General features: G+C 51.4%; 1 protein-coding gene across 1 annotated transcript; it reads left to right on the top strand.

Moving 5' to 3' along the window:
- The first annotated feature begins 603 nt into the window (after positions 1–603).
- On the top strand, positions 604–5,901 carry FAM181B (family with sequence similarity 181 member B). Its single transcript, XM_075742418.1, is given in 3 exon segments — positions 604–672; positions 674–730; positions 732–5,901. Coding segments are annotated over 3 exon segments (1,275 nt in total). The 5' UTR covers positions 604–636; the 3' UTR covers positions 1,914–5,901.
- Positions 5,902–10,488: the final 4,587 nt, after the last annotated feature.

The raw sequence follows: 10,488 nt of genomic DNA, 5'->3' as shown, positions 1-10,488 counted from the left end.
GCAACCAAGTCATTTAAAATCTCTAGTGGATCACAGCGCTGGATTTTCTCAGGACTTGACCTGATTAGGAAAATACAACATGCTGGGTAATGTGCACAGCAATGAGCTTGGAAAAAAAAACCCCAACAACCTTTTGCAAATTAATTCAGGCTTGTGCATCCTGGCAGGTGTCAGAGCAAGAGCGTGTCTCCATATCCTTGTGCCTAGAGCCGTGCAGGGGATCCAGCACCACCGGGTCAGATCTCGGGCAGAGGACCACGTTTTGTGCCAGCTGAGCAGCTGCAGGACTGGGGGGACAGTGCTGGGGGTGGCTGCACACTGGTGATGGGGATCACACTGATGCTGTGTACCTGGTCCAGAGCGGGTGTGTGCATCTGCTCAGGGGATGTCTGTGTATCTGGCCCCCGGGGTGTGTGTTCCTGTCCCGGGGTGTGTGTTCCTGTCCCGGGGTGTGTGTGTACCTGTCCCGGGGGCTGTGTACCTGTCCTGGGGCCTGTGTACCTGTCCCGCGGGCCGTGTGTACCTGTCCTGGGGGGTGTGTGTGCCTGTCCCGGGGTCTGTGTGTGTGTGCCTGTCCCGGGGTGTGTGTGTACCTGTCCCGGGGGTGATCCTCGTCCCTCCCCTCCGCCGCTGCCCATGTCCCCAGCCGGGGGAGGTGGGTGCAGCCGGCCGGGCCCGGCCCCCGGGCGCCCGGCAGGGAGGCGGGGAGGGCCGGGGCCAGCCCCGCTCCTGAGCCCTCCTCCTCCCCCGCCCGCCGCCTTTTCCCCGCCGTCGTCGCGGCCGCCCGCCCCGCGCAGCGCTGCGGATCTCGGGGCGGCGGCGCCCCGCCGCCGGCCATGGCCGTGCCAGCCGCGCTGCTCAGCCCCCACCACCTCCTCTCCTTCTGCTTCCCCGCCGGCGGCGGCCTCCTGGGCTATGCCGACCTGGAGAAGGGCTACGAGGGCGGCGGCGGGGGCGACGCGGGGGACTTTAAAGAAGCCACCAGGGACCTGCTGAGCTTCATCGACTCGGCCTCCAGCAACATCAAGCTGGCGCTGGACAAGCCGGTGAAGTCCAAGCGGAAGGTGAACCATAGGAAGTACCTGCAGAAGCAGATCAAGCGCTGCACCGGCATCATCGCCGCCGCCCCGCCGCCGCCGCCCGCTCCGCCGCCGCCCGCCGCCGCCGCCTCCCCGCCCGCCGCCTGCCCCGCCAAGCCCCCGCCGCGCCGGGAGGCCTCGCAGGCGGCCAGCAGCCTCCAGAGCAAGAGCCTGGCGGCCCTCTTCGGCTCCCTGCAGCAGGGCCGGGGGGCGGCGGGCGGCGGCGAGGCGGCGGGCGGCGGCGGGGCGGCGGGCGGCGGCAGCGGGGCGGCGGGCGGTCCGCGGAAGGTGCCGCTGCGGGACCGCAACCTGCCGCCCTCCTTCTTCACGGAGCCGGCGCTGCCCGCCGCCCGCGGGCCACCGCCGGGCGCTAAGGAGCTGGAGAAAGGCGGAGGCGGAGCGGAGGCGACCGAGTTCTTCGAGCTGCTGGGCCCCGAGTACGGCGCGCTGCTGCCCGAGCACGCCGCCCCACCGGACGCCTTCCCCGGCGGCACCGCCGCCCGCCTGCCCGCCGAGCTGGGCCTGGAGCACGGCCTCTACGAAGCGCCACTGCCGCTGCCCGGCGCCCACCACCCGCTGCTGGGCGGGCTGCTCTACCCCGAGCCGCCCTGGAGCCCGGCCGGGCCCTGCAGCCCGCCCAAGAAGGCGCCGTCCGAAGCGCTGCGCCCGCTCTACCCCGGCGGCGGGGAACCGGCCCCCGGCGGCAGCGAAGAGCCCGGCGGGCACCTGTCGGCGGGGTTCGCCCCCTTCTTCCCCGAGTGCCCGCTGCCCCCGCCGCAGGTGCCCTACGACTACAGCGCCGGCTACCACCGCGCCGCCTACTCCGGCCTGTAGGGCAGCGCCGCAGGGCCCGGCCCCGCCGCCCCCGCCCGCCCCGCCCGGGACGGTGAATTGGGGGGGGAGGATGGGGGGAGCCCACCCGCGGGCGCGGCGCTGGGACCTGACGGACGCTCGGGGGAGAGCGGGGACCTCCCGCCGCTCACGCGTGGGGCTGGGGGCTCCGCTGGCCCCGCCGCGTGTGTGTGTGCGCGTGCGTGTGTGTGTGTGTGTGTGACCGTCCCCACCAGCAACCACGGCCACGGCTCCTGCGGGACTCGACCTCCTGCTCTGCGAGTCGCCTCCTCCTGCGGTTTGGGAGACGCTGCAAATAAAATGTGAAATCCTGGGTTCCTTCAGGTGTTTTTCTAGCGGCCGGTGACTCCCTTCCCTTCGCCTTCCTTAGGGTCAGGTTTTGTCTTGCTGTAGGCAGACGTGGCTTGGTGGTACCTGTCTTACGCGCCCTTGCAACGGGGGCTGCTCTTCTGGAAGGCAGCCGTGACCATTTGTAAATGATTTCAGTCTAAAAGTAAAACTCGGTCAACTCTTGCGGTATATTTAAAGTTTTTCCCTGGCTCGCCTGCATCGCAAGTGCTGGCGGATGTTCAGCTGAGGACACAAAGGCAAGGAAAAAAAAAAGGGCAAAATTAAAAATGCTGCTACCAAAACTTAGTGTCCTGAAATTTAACAATGCCTTGCAGGATCTTGCAAACAGCAATTTACAGCGATACGTAAATTAATTGATGGTGTAAGTTCGGGACAAAAATGTACTGTAGCCTCTGCGGCGATGTGATTCCTACAGACGGTTGGATTTCTTCCAGGAATGTGTCAAAGCTCGGAAAGCAATGCGGCTCGGTCTCATTGTGTACAGGAGATTATTTGATAATCATTTAAGTTATGTAAAAGAGTCTATGATAGGTCCTATAAAAATAAAGCTACACAATAGATCTAAGATCTGTGGTTGTTACTGCCGTTGAACTGCGGCGTTCAAGGGGTTTTCACCACACCTCCGTCCTCGGTAATGGTTTCTTGGCAGGAGTTAAGACGGGCAGTGGTTTTTTGTCTTTCCTAAATCTTTTGAAATGACGTATTTTACCCACAGCGACATGTGCTTGTTTTGCCTTCATTTGTACCGGCTGTTTCTTTAACTGACTAGAAAGAAGGGAACAATAATACGCTACAAAGCCAAGGGATGAAAATTGTTACAGTTATGAAAACAGATCAAAATACTTGGGGGGTTTCCTATTGAGACGCAAGTCTTAAAAGGCAATCCCGCGGTCTGGCTCCCCGCCAGTCCCAAGTGGATTGTTTGTTTTTTGAAACGGGATCCACATACGGATCAGGCTGAGGTTTTACCCTCTGTGGTGGCAAAGCCTGGTGCCTTCTATCTTTGAAAAGATAATGTGAAAGGGGAAACAGGTTTTTTCATTCATCAACCCAGATTTAACTTTTTGGAGACTTAAGATGTTGGGAAGTGTGGAGAGGTGAAGGAAGAGCTTTTGGAAATAAACTGTGAGAGAATTTGTTTTGGAAATTGGCTTAATTTTATTTTTAAACAGCAAGACCTGTATCCTCTGCTGCCTCTTTCCTCCCCAAAAGCTATCCAAGGTCTCCACAAGCTGTATGGAAAGCAACCACCATGGATGAACGGCCACAGCATTTCAGTGTCTAATAGCTGAACCCTGCTAAGGAAACGCACTTCTCGAGCATAATTTTGTGGTAGTTTATTTAACTAAGCTCACGAGAGCGTGTATGAGGAACAATGCACAGCCGGTCCAGCCAAGGTAGCTACAAATTAGGTTATTCCTGCCCCGCTGCTGGTTTTGATGACGGGACAATGTCCTGCTCTGTGAGCTCACTCCTGCCGCCTTCCCTTTGGCAAACCTCCCAGGGAAGGGAGCGCGAGTTTGCATTCGCAAGCAGTGCGCTGCCAGGTCCGAGCCGCGCTTGCGTAAAAATACATTTTAGGTTATCTAGGCAAGACCAGCTGGGGGGTTATTTCGGTTGGAGAGGTGGTGGGTTTTTGTCTTTTTTTTGTTTAGCAACTGCTTTGAGCCTGTGAATTTGTAGCACATGTTGGCAGGTGCTCAGAGTATTTCAGCTTGATGGTGCTGCACGAACGTACATCTTACTGCCCGGCTTTCTCCCGTGAGCCGTGCGCCCGAGAACTGTGCTGTCAGCAGGCCGAGCTGAAGGGGAAGCTGATAATGCAATGATCTCTGCTAAGGAAAGAAAACACATTTTTTCACTTAGGATTTCACTGAGCAATTCATTTATTTCACAAGCTCAATATGCTAATGTGTATTAACCAGGGATCTAATCCTGAAGACCTTACAGCCTATCCTGTCAGCTCACAGACTTCAGTGAGATTTTGCTCAAAAAAAAAAGGCTAAAATAGGTCCTCAGGAATGAACTCTGGGATATGCTACGTAGACATTGCAAACCTGACTGGTTTGGTTGCCCGCAGGCCTCACCTTTTTATTCCAAGTAGCCGTGAACTGCCACAAATCTGACCTGCCCGTGGTTTTCGCTCCTTGGGTGCTCTGCTCCCTTGTGGATGGTGACCTGTGGTGCTCAGAAGCAGAGCATCATCAGCCTTCTCGGGTTAGATCTTGTCTCAAACCAGTGGGAGAAGCAGTTCCGTGGGTGTCAGCAGAGCTGGGCTGGTATAAAACTGTTGTGGCAGCCTGCTCCACATCCTGCCAGGTTGGGAGGGTTCTTCGTGGGCTTGCAAGAAGTCGGGGGCAGGCTCCAGGAGTCAGCGGGACTGAGCAGCAGCTGCAGATGTTGATTCAGCTTAGCTTTTATTCTGCAATAGTTCCTTAAAGTGGGATTTTCACTTTATAGGAGCTTACGCTGAAAAAAATGAAATAAAAAAATTTAGTGTCAGTATTCTTTGAAGTACTGCTGCGTTTCTGCCAGAGGATGTATTTGAGGAGTACCTGGTGTGGGAAGCCTGATAAGGCTGGGAAGGAGCTAACAATAGCTGGGTCCATCCCGGCTGCTTTTCCCACAGCAGAGGCCAGACAAAGGACTTCTGTGCGACTCCCGAGGAGTGCTGGAGCTCCTCTCCGTGCTGCCGAGGAGGCGAGGGCACGGCGACCAGACCAAGGATTGCCATCTAGCGGAGCTGCGTCTTTTATCTTCTTTGTGCTTGTGTGGGCTCTTTTTGTTGTGGTTGTTTTCCCCCAGCTTGAATAGTGCAGGCACTGGAAATGTCACTTGAGTCTCACTCAGAAACACCCTTGGGAAATTGCTTTCTCCACTGAAACAGTGAAGAGCATCATCTTAAGCATCTGTAAGAATAAAACCTTTTGTAATTGAGCAAGATATTTTGGTTTATCTGGTGCACCTTTACAAGGAGTCTGTCCCTAAGAACTACAGCTGATTGTTCGTCGCTTTGCTGTCTTAAAAGAAGTGTGTCCCTCTGAATGGAAGTGAGTTCCATTGGTTGGATTGAGGCCACACTATCAAACTGTTTCCTTTTACAAAGTCTGCACTGAGTTCCTCAGATATACTAAATTCCATTTTGTTGCTGCTGTATTTTACACATATTATCTGGTTTTACTGGAGATTTTGGTGGAAAAGCATACACATCTTAATATTTTTTCATATGCAAAGATGATAAAGAGAAATAACAAGTACCCTTCATTCTCTTTTAAGTGAGGGGATCTTACCTTTCCATAACGGTGATTTACTGATGAATAACGAAGGGTTCACCAGGAATAGTTGTTACTGCGTCTCAATATTTTGTGATTTAAACAGTCTGGGTCTTTTCCAAAGTCACTTCAAGAAAGCAGAAAGATTCCTTTATTTTCTTGGATGGGCTTTTGAAACAGGCTGGCTAACTATTTAATGACCTGAGCTTGGGATTGCTCTGATACAGCCTGACCATCGATGATGAATCATTTTCGATGAGCTTACATAGTTGTTCAAACAATGTTAGTAAAAAAAGAAGTTTATTGTAGACTCTTTCTGTTTTCTGCCTTTTTGAATAAACTGCTTTTGGCAACAGTGCAAAAACCAAAGGTCATTCTGCAGTTATTGGCAACAGGAGGAAAAAGGTGGTGGAGTTAACTCTGTAGTGATGTGCAAGCAATTGAGGTGGAAATTTGAGGAGTGCAAGCGTACGAATGTGACTATATGACATGGGAATTGAGACTACTTTTAGGATAGCTTTGTGTTAACCGAAGAGACTGCAGCCTGGCTTTTCTGCAATAAACTCACGTCTCATTTTTAAGATTGGTAAAAGCTTAAAATCCAATGGTTTTTGTAACACATCCACGTAAAAAATTAAAAAAAAGAGTTTATTAAAGCGACCCCCTCTCCCAAAATCTGTGTGGGTAAAGATGGACAGAGGATTGCTGAAAGGTGACTTTATGAAAGGTGAGGGGACAACTTCTATTTTCTGTGTAATATTTTTCAATACCTCACTGTAATCTTGATTATCCTTGGTGACTCCCCCTCCCTCACTGGCAAAGAACTATTTCACTAGGCTGGAGATTTTTAGCCATTTATGCTTTTTGGACCCCCTCCATATCAAATGTAAATGTACTGTCAAAGCCTTATTTTCTGTGGTTATTTTGGTTGTAGTCCACAGACCCACAGTTGTCCAGACATCACAGACTCAACATCACTGCACTGCTTTTCAGGCAAAATAGTCTTAATTGCTTGAATTGGCCAGTGTAGGATCTGAAGAATGAGCATTTCTCAAATGATCTTTCATCTCGCCTTCTCTGAGACAAGGAAATCACGTCTTGCTTATGAAAGCTCTGTGACCCTCACCAAGGCAGCTATTAGTGCCCTGTGCTCCCTCCAGGTATTCCCCGACAGTCTTGGACGTATGAACAACATATGGATTGATCCGTAGTAAGGGAGGCAGGAGAGGATTCAAGCTTTGCAGTAAGAGGCTCTGGTGCTCCTCTTAGCGCGTGTTTTGTGTGTTAGGATGTCTCCTGTGGGGCATTTTAGACTGCCTTAGCCTTAGCAGCTACTTGTCATTCAGCCTGCGGGCTCTGCTGAATGAGTTCTGGCAAATCCTGCTGTGCCAGATGAAAAGGTGACTGTCCCCGTTTGCTACCCTGCCTCTTTGCCGTAGGTGCCATCCCTTAGCGGTGTGGACTGAAGGGAACTGTACCTGTGTCTCTGTTACTCCAGCCTGTGATCAGTGCCCAAGTCCATCTCCCAGGACGGTTTGAAGTGAGCTGGGGAGTTGTACTGGTTAGCCTGGGACTGGCTGAAGCTCAGCTCAGCCAGTTCAGCCATAGCTCAGCAAATCTGTTTGCAGGCTGGGGGTGAGTTAAACTTGAGATACTGGGTGACAACAATATTATTTTACTAGCAGCTCTAAGGAAATACAGGCTGCTTTCTGTTTCTTGAGTAGAAGCTGGACATAATGGTTACTGGTTTTTTTTTTGTTCAGTTTTATAAAAGATACAGGTCTCTGTGTGCCTCCACAGTGGTGAAAACTCAGTGAATAATTTTTAATTTGATGTTGCCAAGATACTCTTCAAACGTAAAGAATCCTGCCTGACACAGGCTGCTGGACCAGGGATGGTGGCACAGGAGACGCAGTGGCCCAGATTTTGTCTCTTCTCGTTTTCTCATTTGCAGACTGTGATACAAGATCTACTACACTACAAGGTAAAGAACGAGTTTATAGGGACCGATCCCCACGACCCATTTCAATGACAGGTAGCAGACATGGCCCTTTCTGCTGGCAGTCATCCAAACCTCAGCCTGTGCCGAGTGTACTCAGGTCCCTGCTGTGGGTTCAGGAACATCTGAAAATCTCAGCGATTTTTCCAAACCAATCTGCAGGAGTTACAGATTAAAATACCATTTATTGTTCTGACTGCTGACTGTATGAATACAGCCGGGGTGACTGTGAGTTGAGCTGGACTCTGACAGATCTCTTGTTTGAATAATACCAGCCAGTGTTACAATTCTGTGGCCAAATCCCCTCCCAGTTCCAGCAGTCTTTTCCCTGTCAGAGATTTGTCAGCTGGATCTGTTAGGTCTGGAGTAAACAGCCCTGTTGCTCTCAATATACAAAAAGGAGAGATCAGAGAGGTAAAATTGGGTGTGAATTCTAAATAAAAGGGAAATTCCATCCTCTTACCACTGTTTTTCATCAGCGGGTAACTACTAAGGAATAATTTTTTGCATAGTAACGCTTCACAGTAGAACTGGGCTTTAAAGATTAGCTGTAATTGCTTCGTGCACTCAAATAATTGAATATAAATCAATTACCACCATTTTAGGTATTTGAACAGCCAAGCTCGTTCTATGAAGAAAACCCTTTCTTTCCTGTTTAATAGCCAGACCTTTAGCTTCTTTGTTTATCCACATATCTGGGACAAATGATTCAAACTCAGTCATTAATTAGTGATTTTACCAAGATTTTCCTTTCAGAACTGAAAGGTCAGCACACCCTTGAAGCACTAGAAAAAACAAATGTCTCCGATTTGCACATGAAGTCAAGGCTTGTGAGAAAGAAGCCTCAGAAGATGTCTTAAAGGGGAGAGGTTTAATTCAGGGTGGCTGCTTGTAAGAACATGCTTCGTGTGCTAAGCACAAATGTGATGACCAGATAGCCTGTATTTTATCCAAAAGTCTGTGATTAATATTTTTTTATAGATTAGATGACCCTTCAGGCCTACAGCCAGCTGACAGAAACACCAGGCACAAGGGCTGAAGTAAAAGTTGGGCCAGAGGATCATGGCCCTGACCTCGATATAATTTATTTTTATTGTATTGCTCAGAGACCCTTTGGTTGTTAGAGCCACATGCTGGCTCCTGGACGTTGGGGATGAGCCAGGGCTGCGGCCTGCGGCAGAGTGCGCCGGGCAACGCCCTGGCTTGCCTGAGGCATGGGCCCTGCCCATCTGCTTTACTGTGGGACCAAAGCTACCTGACTAATCCAGACTAGCTAGGATTATCAATAAGATGTGATTTTGTTAAACAAGGGGAGACATGAGCAACTAAGCAAAGAGGAGTGAAAGGTTTTGTTCTGGTAGAGGTAATTCAGGTATCGGTCAATTGCGATGCTTAGCATCATGTTAGGATGCCATAGTGATCCTTTATGCACTTGAAATAGGTATTAATACTCATATAATCACAGAATGGTTTGAGTTAGAAGAGATGTTAAAGACCATCTAGTTGCAACTCCCCTGCCATGGGCAGGGACACCCTCCACTAGACCACGTTGCCCAAAGCCCCGTCCAATCTGGCCTTGAACACTTCCAGGGATCCAGGGGCAGCCACAGCTTCTCTGGGCAGCCTGTTCCAGTGCCTCGCCACACTCACAGGAAGAATTTCTTCCTAATATCTAACCCAAACCTCCCCTCCTTCAGCCTAAACCCATTACCCTTTGTCCTATCATTACATGCCTTTGTAAACAGTGCCTCCCCAGATTTCTTGTAGGCCCCTTCAGGTACTGCAAGGCTGCTCTAAGGTCTCCCCAGAGCCTTCTCTTGCCCAGGCTGAACAACCCCAACTCTCTCAGCCTGTCCTCATAGCAGAGGTGCTCCAGCCCTCTCTGATCATCTTCGTGGCCCTCCTCTGGACTCGCTCCAACAGCTCCATGTCTTTCTTGTACTGGGGACCCCAGAGCTGGACGCAGTACTCCAGGTGGGATCTCACAAGAGTGGAGTAGAGGGGCAGGATCACCTCCCTCGACCTGCTGGTCACGCCTCTTTTGATGCAGCCCAGAACACAGTTGGCTTTCTGGGCTGCAAGCACACACTGCTCTCAATCCATTCTCTGCCCAGCCTGTAGCTGTGCTTGGGATTGCCCCGACCCATGTGCAGGACCTTGCACTTGGCCTTGTTGAACTTTATGCGGTTCACATGGGCCCACCTCTCCAGCCTGTCAAGGTCCCTCTGGATGGCATCCCTTCCCTCCAGCGTGTCGACCACACCACACAGTTTGGTGTTGTCAGCAAACTTGCTGAGAGTGCACTCGATCCCATTGTCCATGTCGCCGCCAAAGATGTTAAACAGCGCCGGTCCCAGTACTGAGCCCTGAGGAGCGCCACTCGTCACTGGTCTCCACATGGACATGAAGCTGCTGACTTCAGCTCTTTGAGTGTAACCATCCAGCCAATTCCTCATCCACCGCATGGTCCATCTGTCAAATCCATGCCTCTCCAATTTAGAGACAAGGATGTTGTGCAGGACAGTGTCAAATGCTTTGTGCAAGTCCAGGTAGATGACATCCGTTGTTTGGCCCCTATCCACCAACGCTGTAACCCCATCATAGAAGGCCTCCAAATTTGTCAGGCACCATTTGCCCTTAGGGAAGCCATGTTGGCTGTCACCAATCCCCTCCTTATCTTCCATGTGCCTGACATAGTTTCCAGGAGGATCTTCTCCATGATCTTGCCTGGCATAGAGGTGAGACTGACCAGCCTGTAGTTCCCTGGGTCTTCCTTCTTTCCCTTTTTAAAAATGGGGGTTATGTTTCCCCTTTTCCAGTCAGTGGGAACTTCACTGAACTGCCACGACTTCTTAAATATGATGGAGAATGGCTTAGCCACTTCATCCACCAGTTCCCTCAGGACCTGTGGATGCATCTCATCAGGTCCCATGGA

This window comes from Balearica regulorum, chromosome 1 (assembly GCF_011004875.1).
Source record: "Balearica regulorum gibbericeps isolate bBalReg1 chromosome 1, bBalReg1.pri, whole genome shotgun sequence".
Classification (NCBI taxonomy): domain Eukaryota; kingdom Metazoa; phylum Chordata; class Aves; order Gruiformes; family Gruidae; genus Balearica; species Balearica regulorum.
The sequence above is the reverse complement of the archived record's forward strand: the minus strand, read 5'-3'. Positions and strand labels throughout refer to the sequence as shown.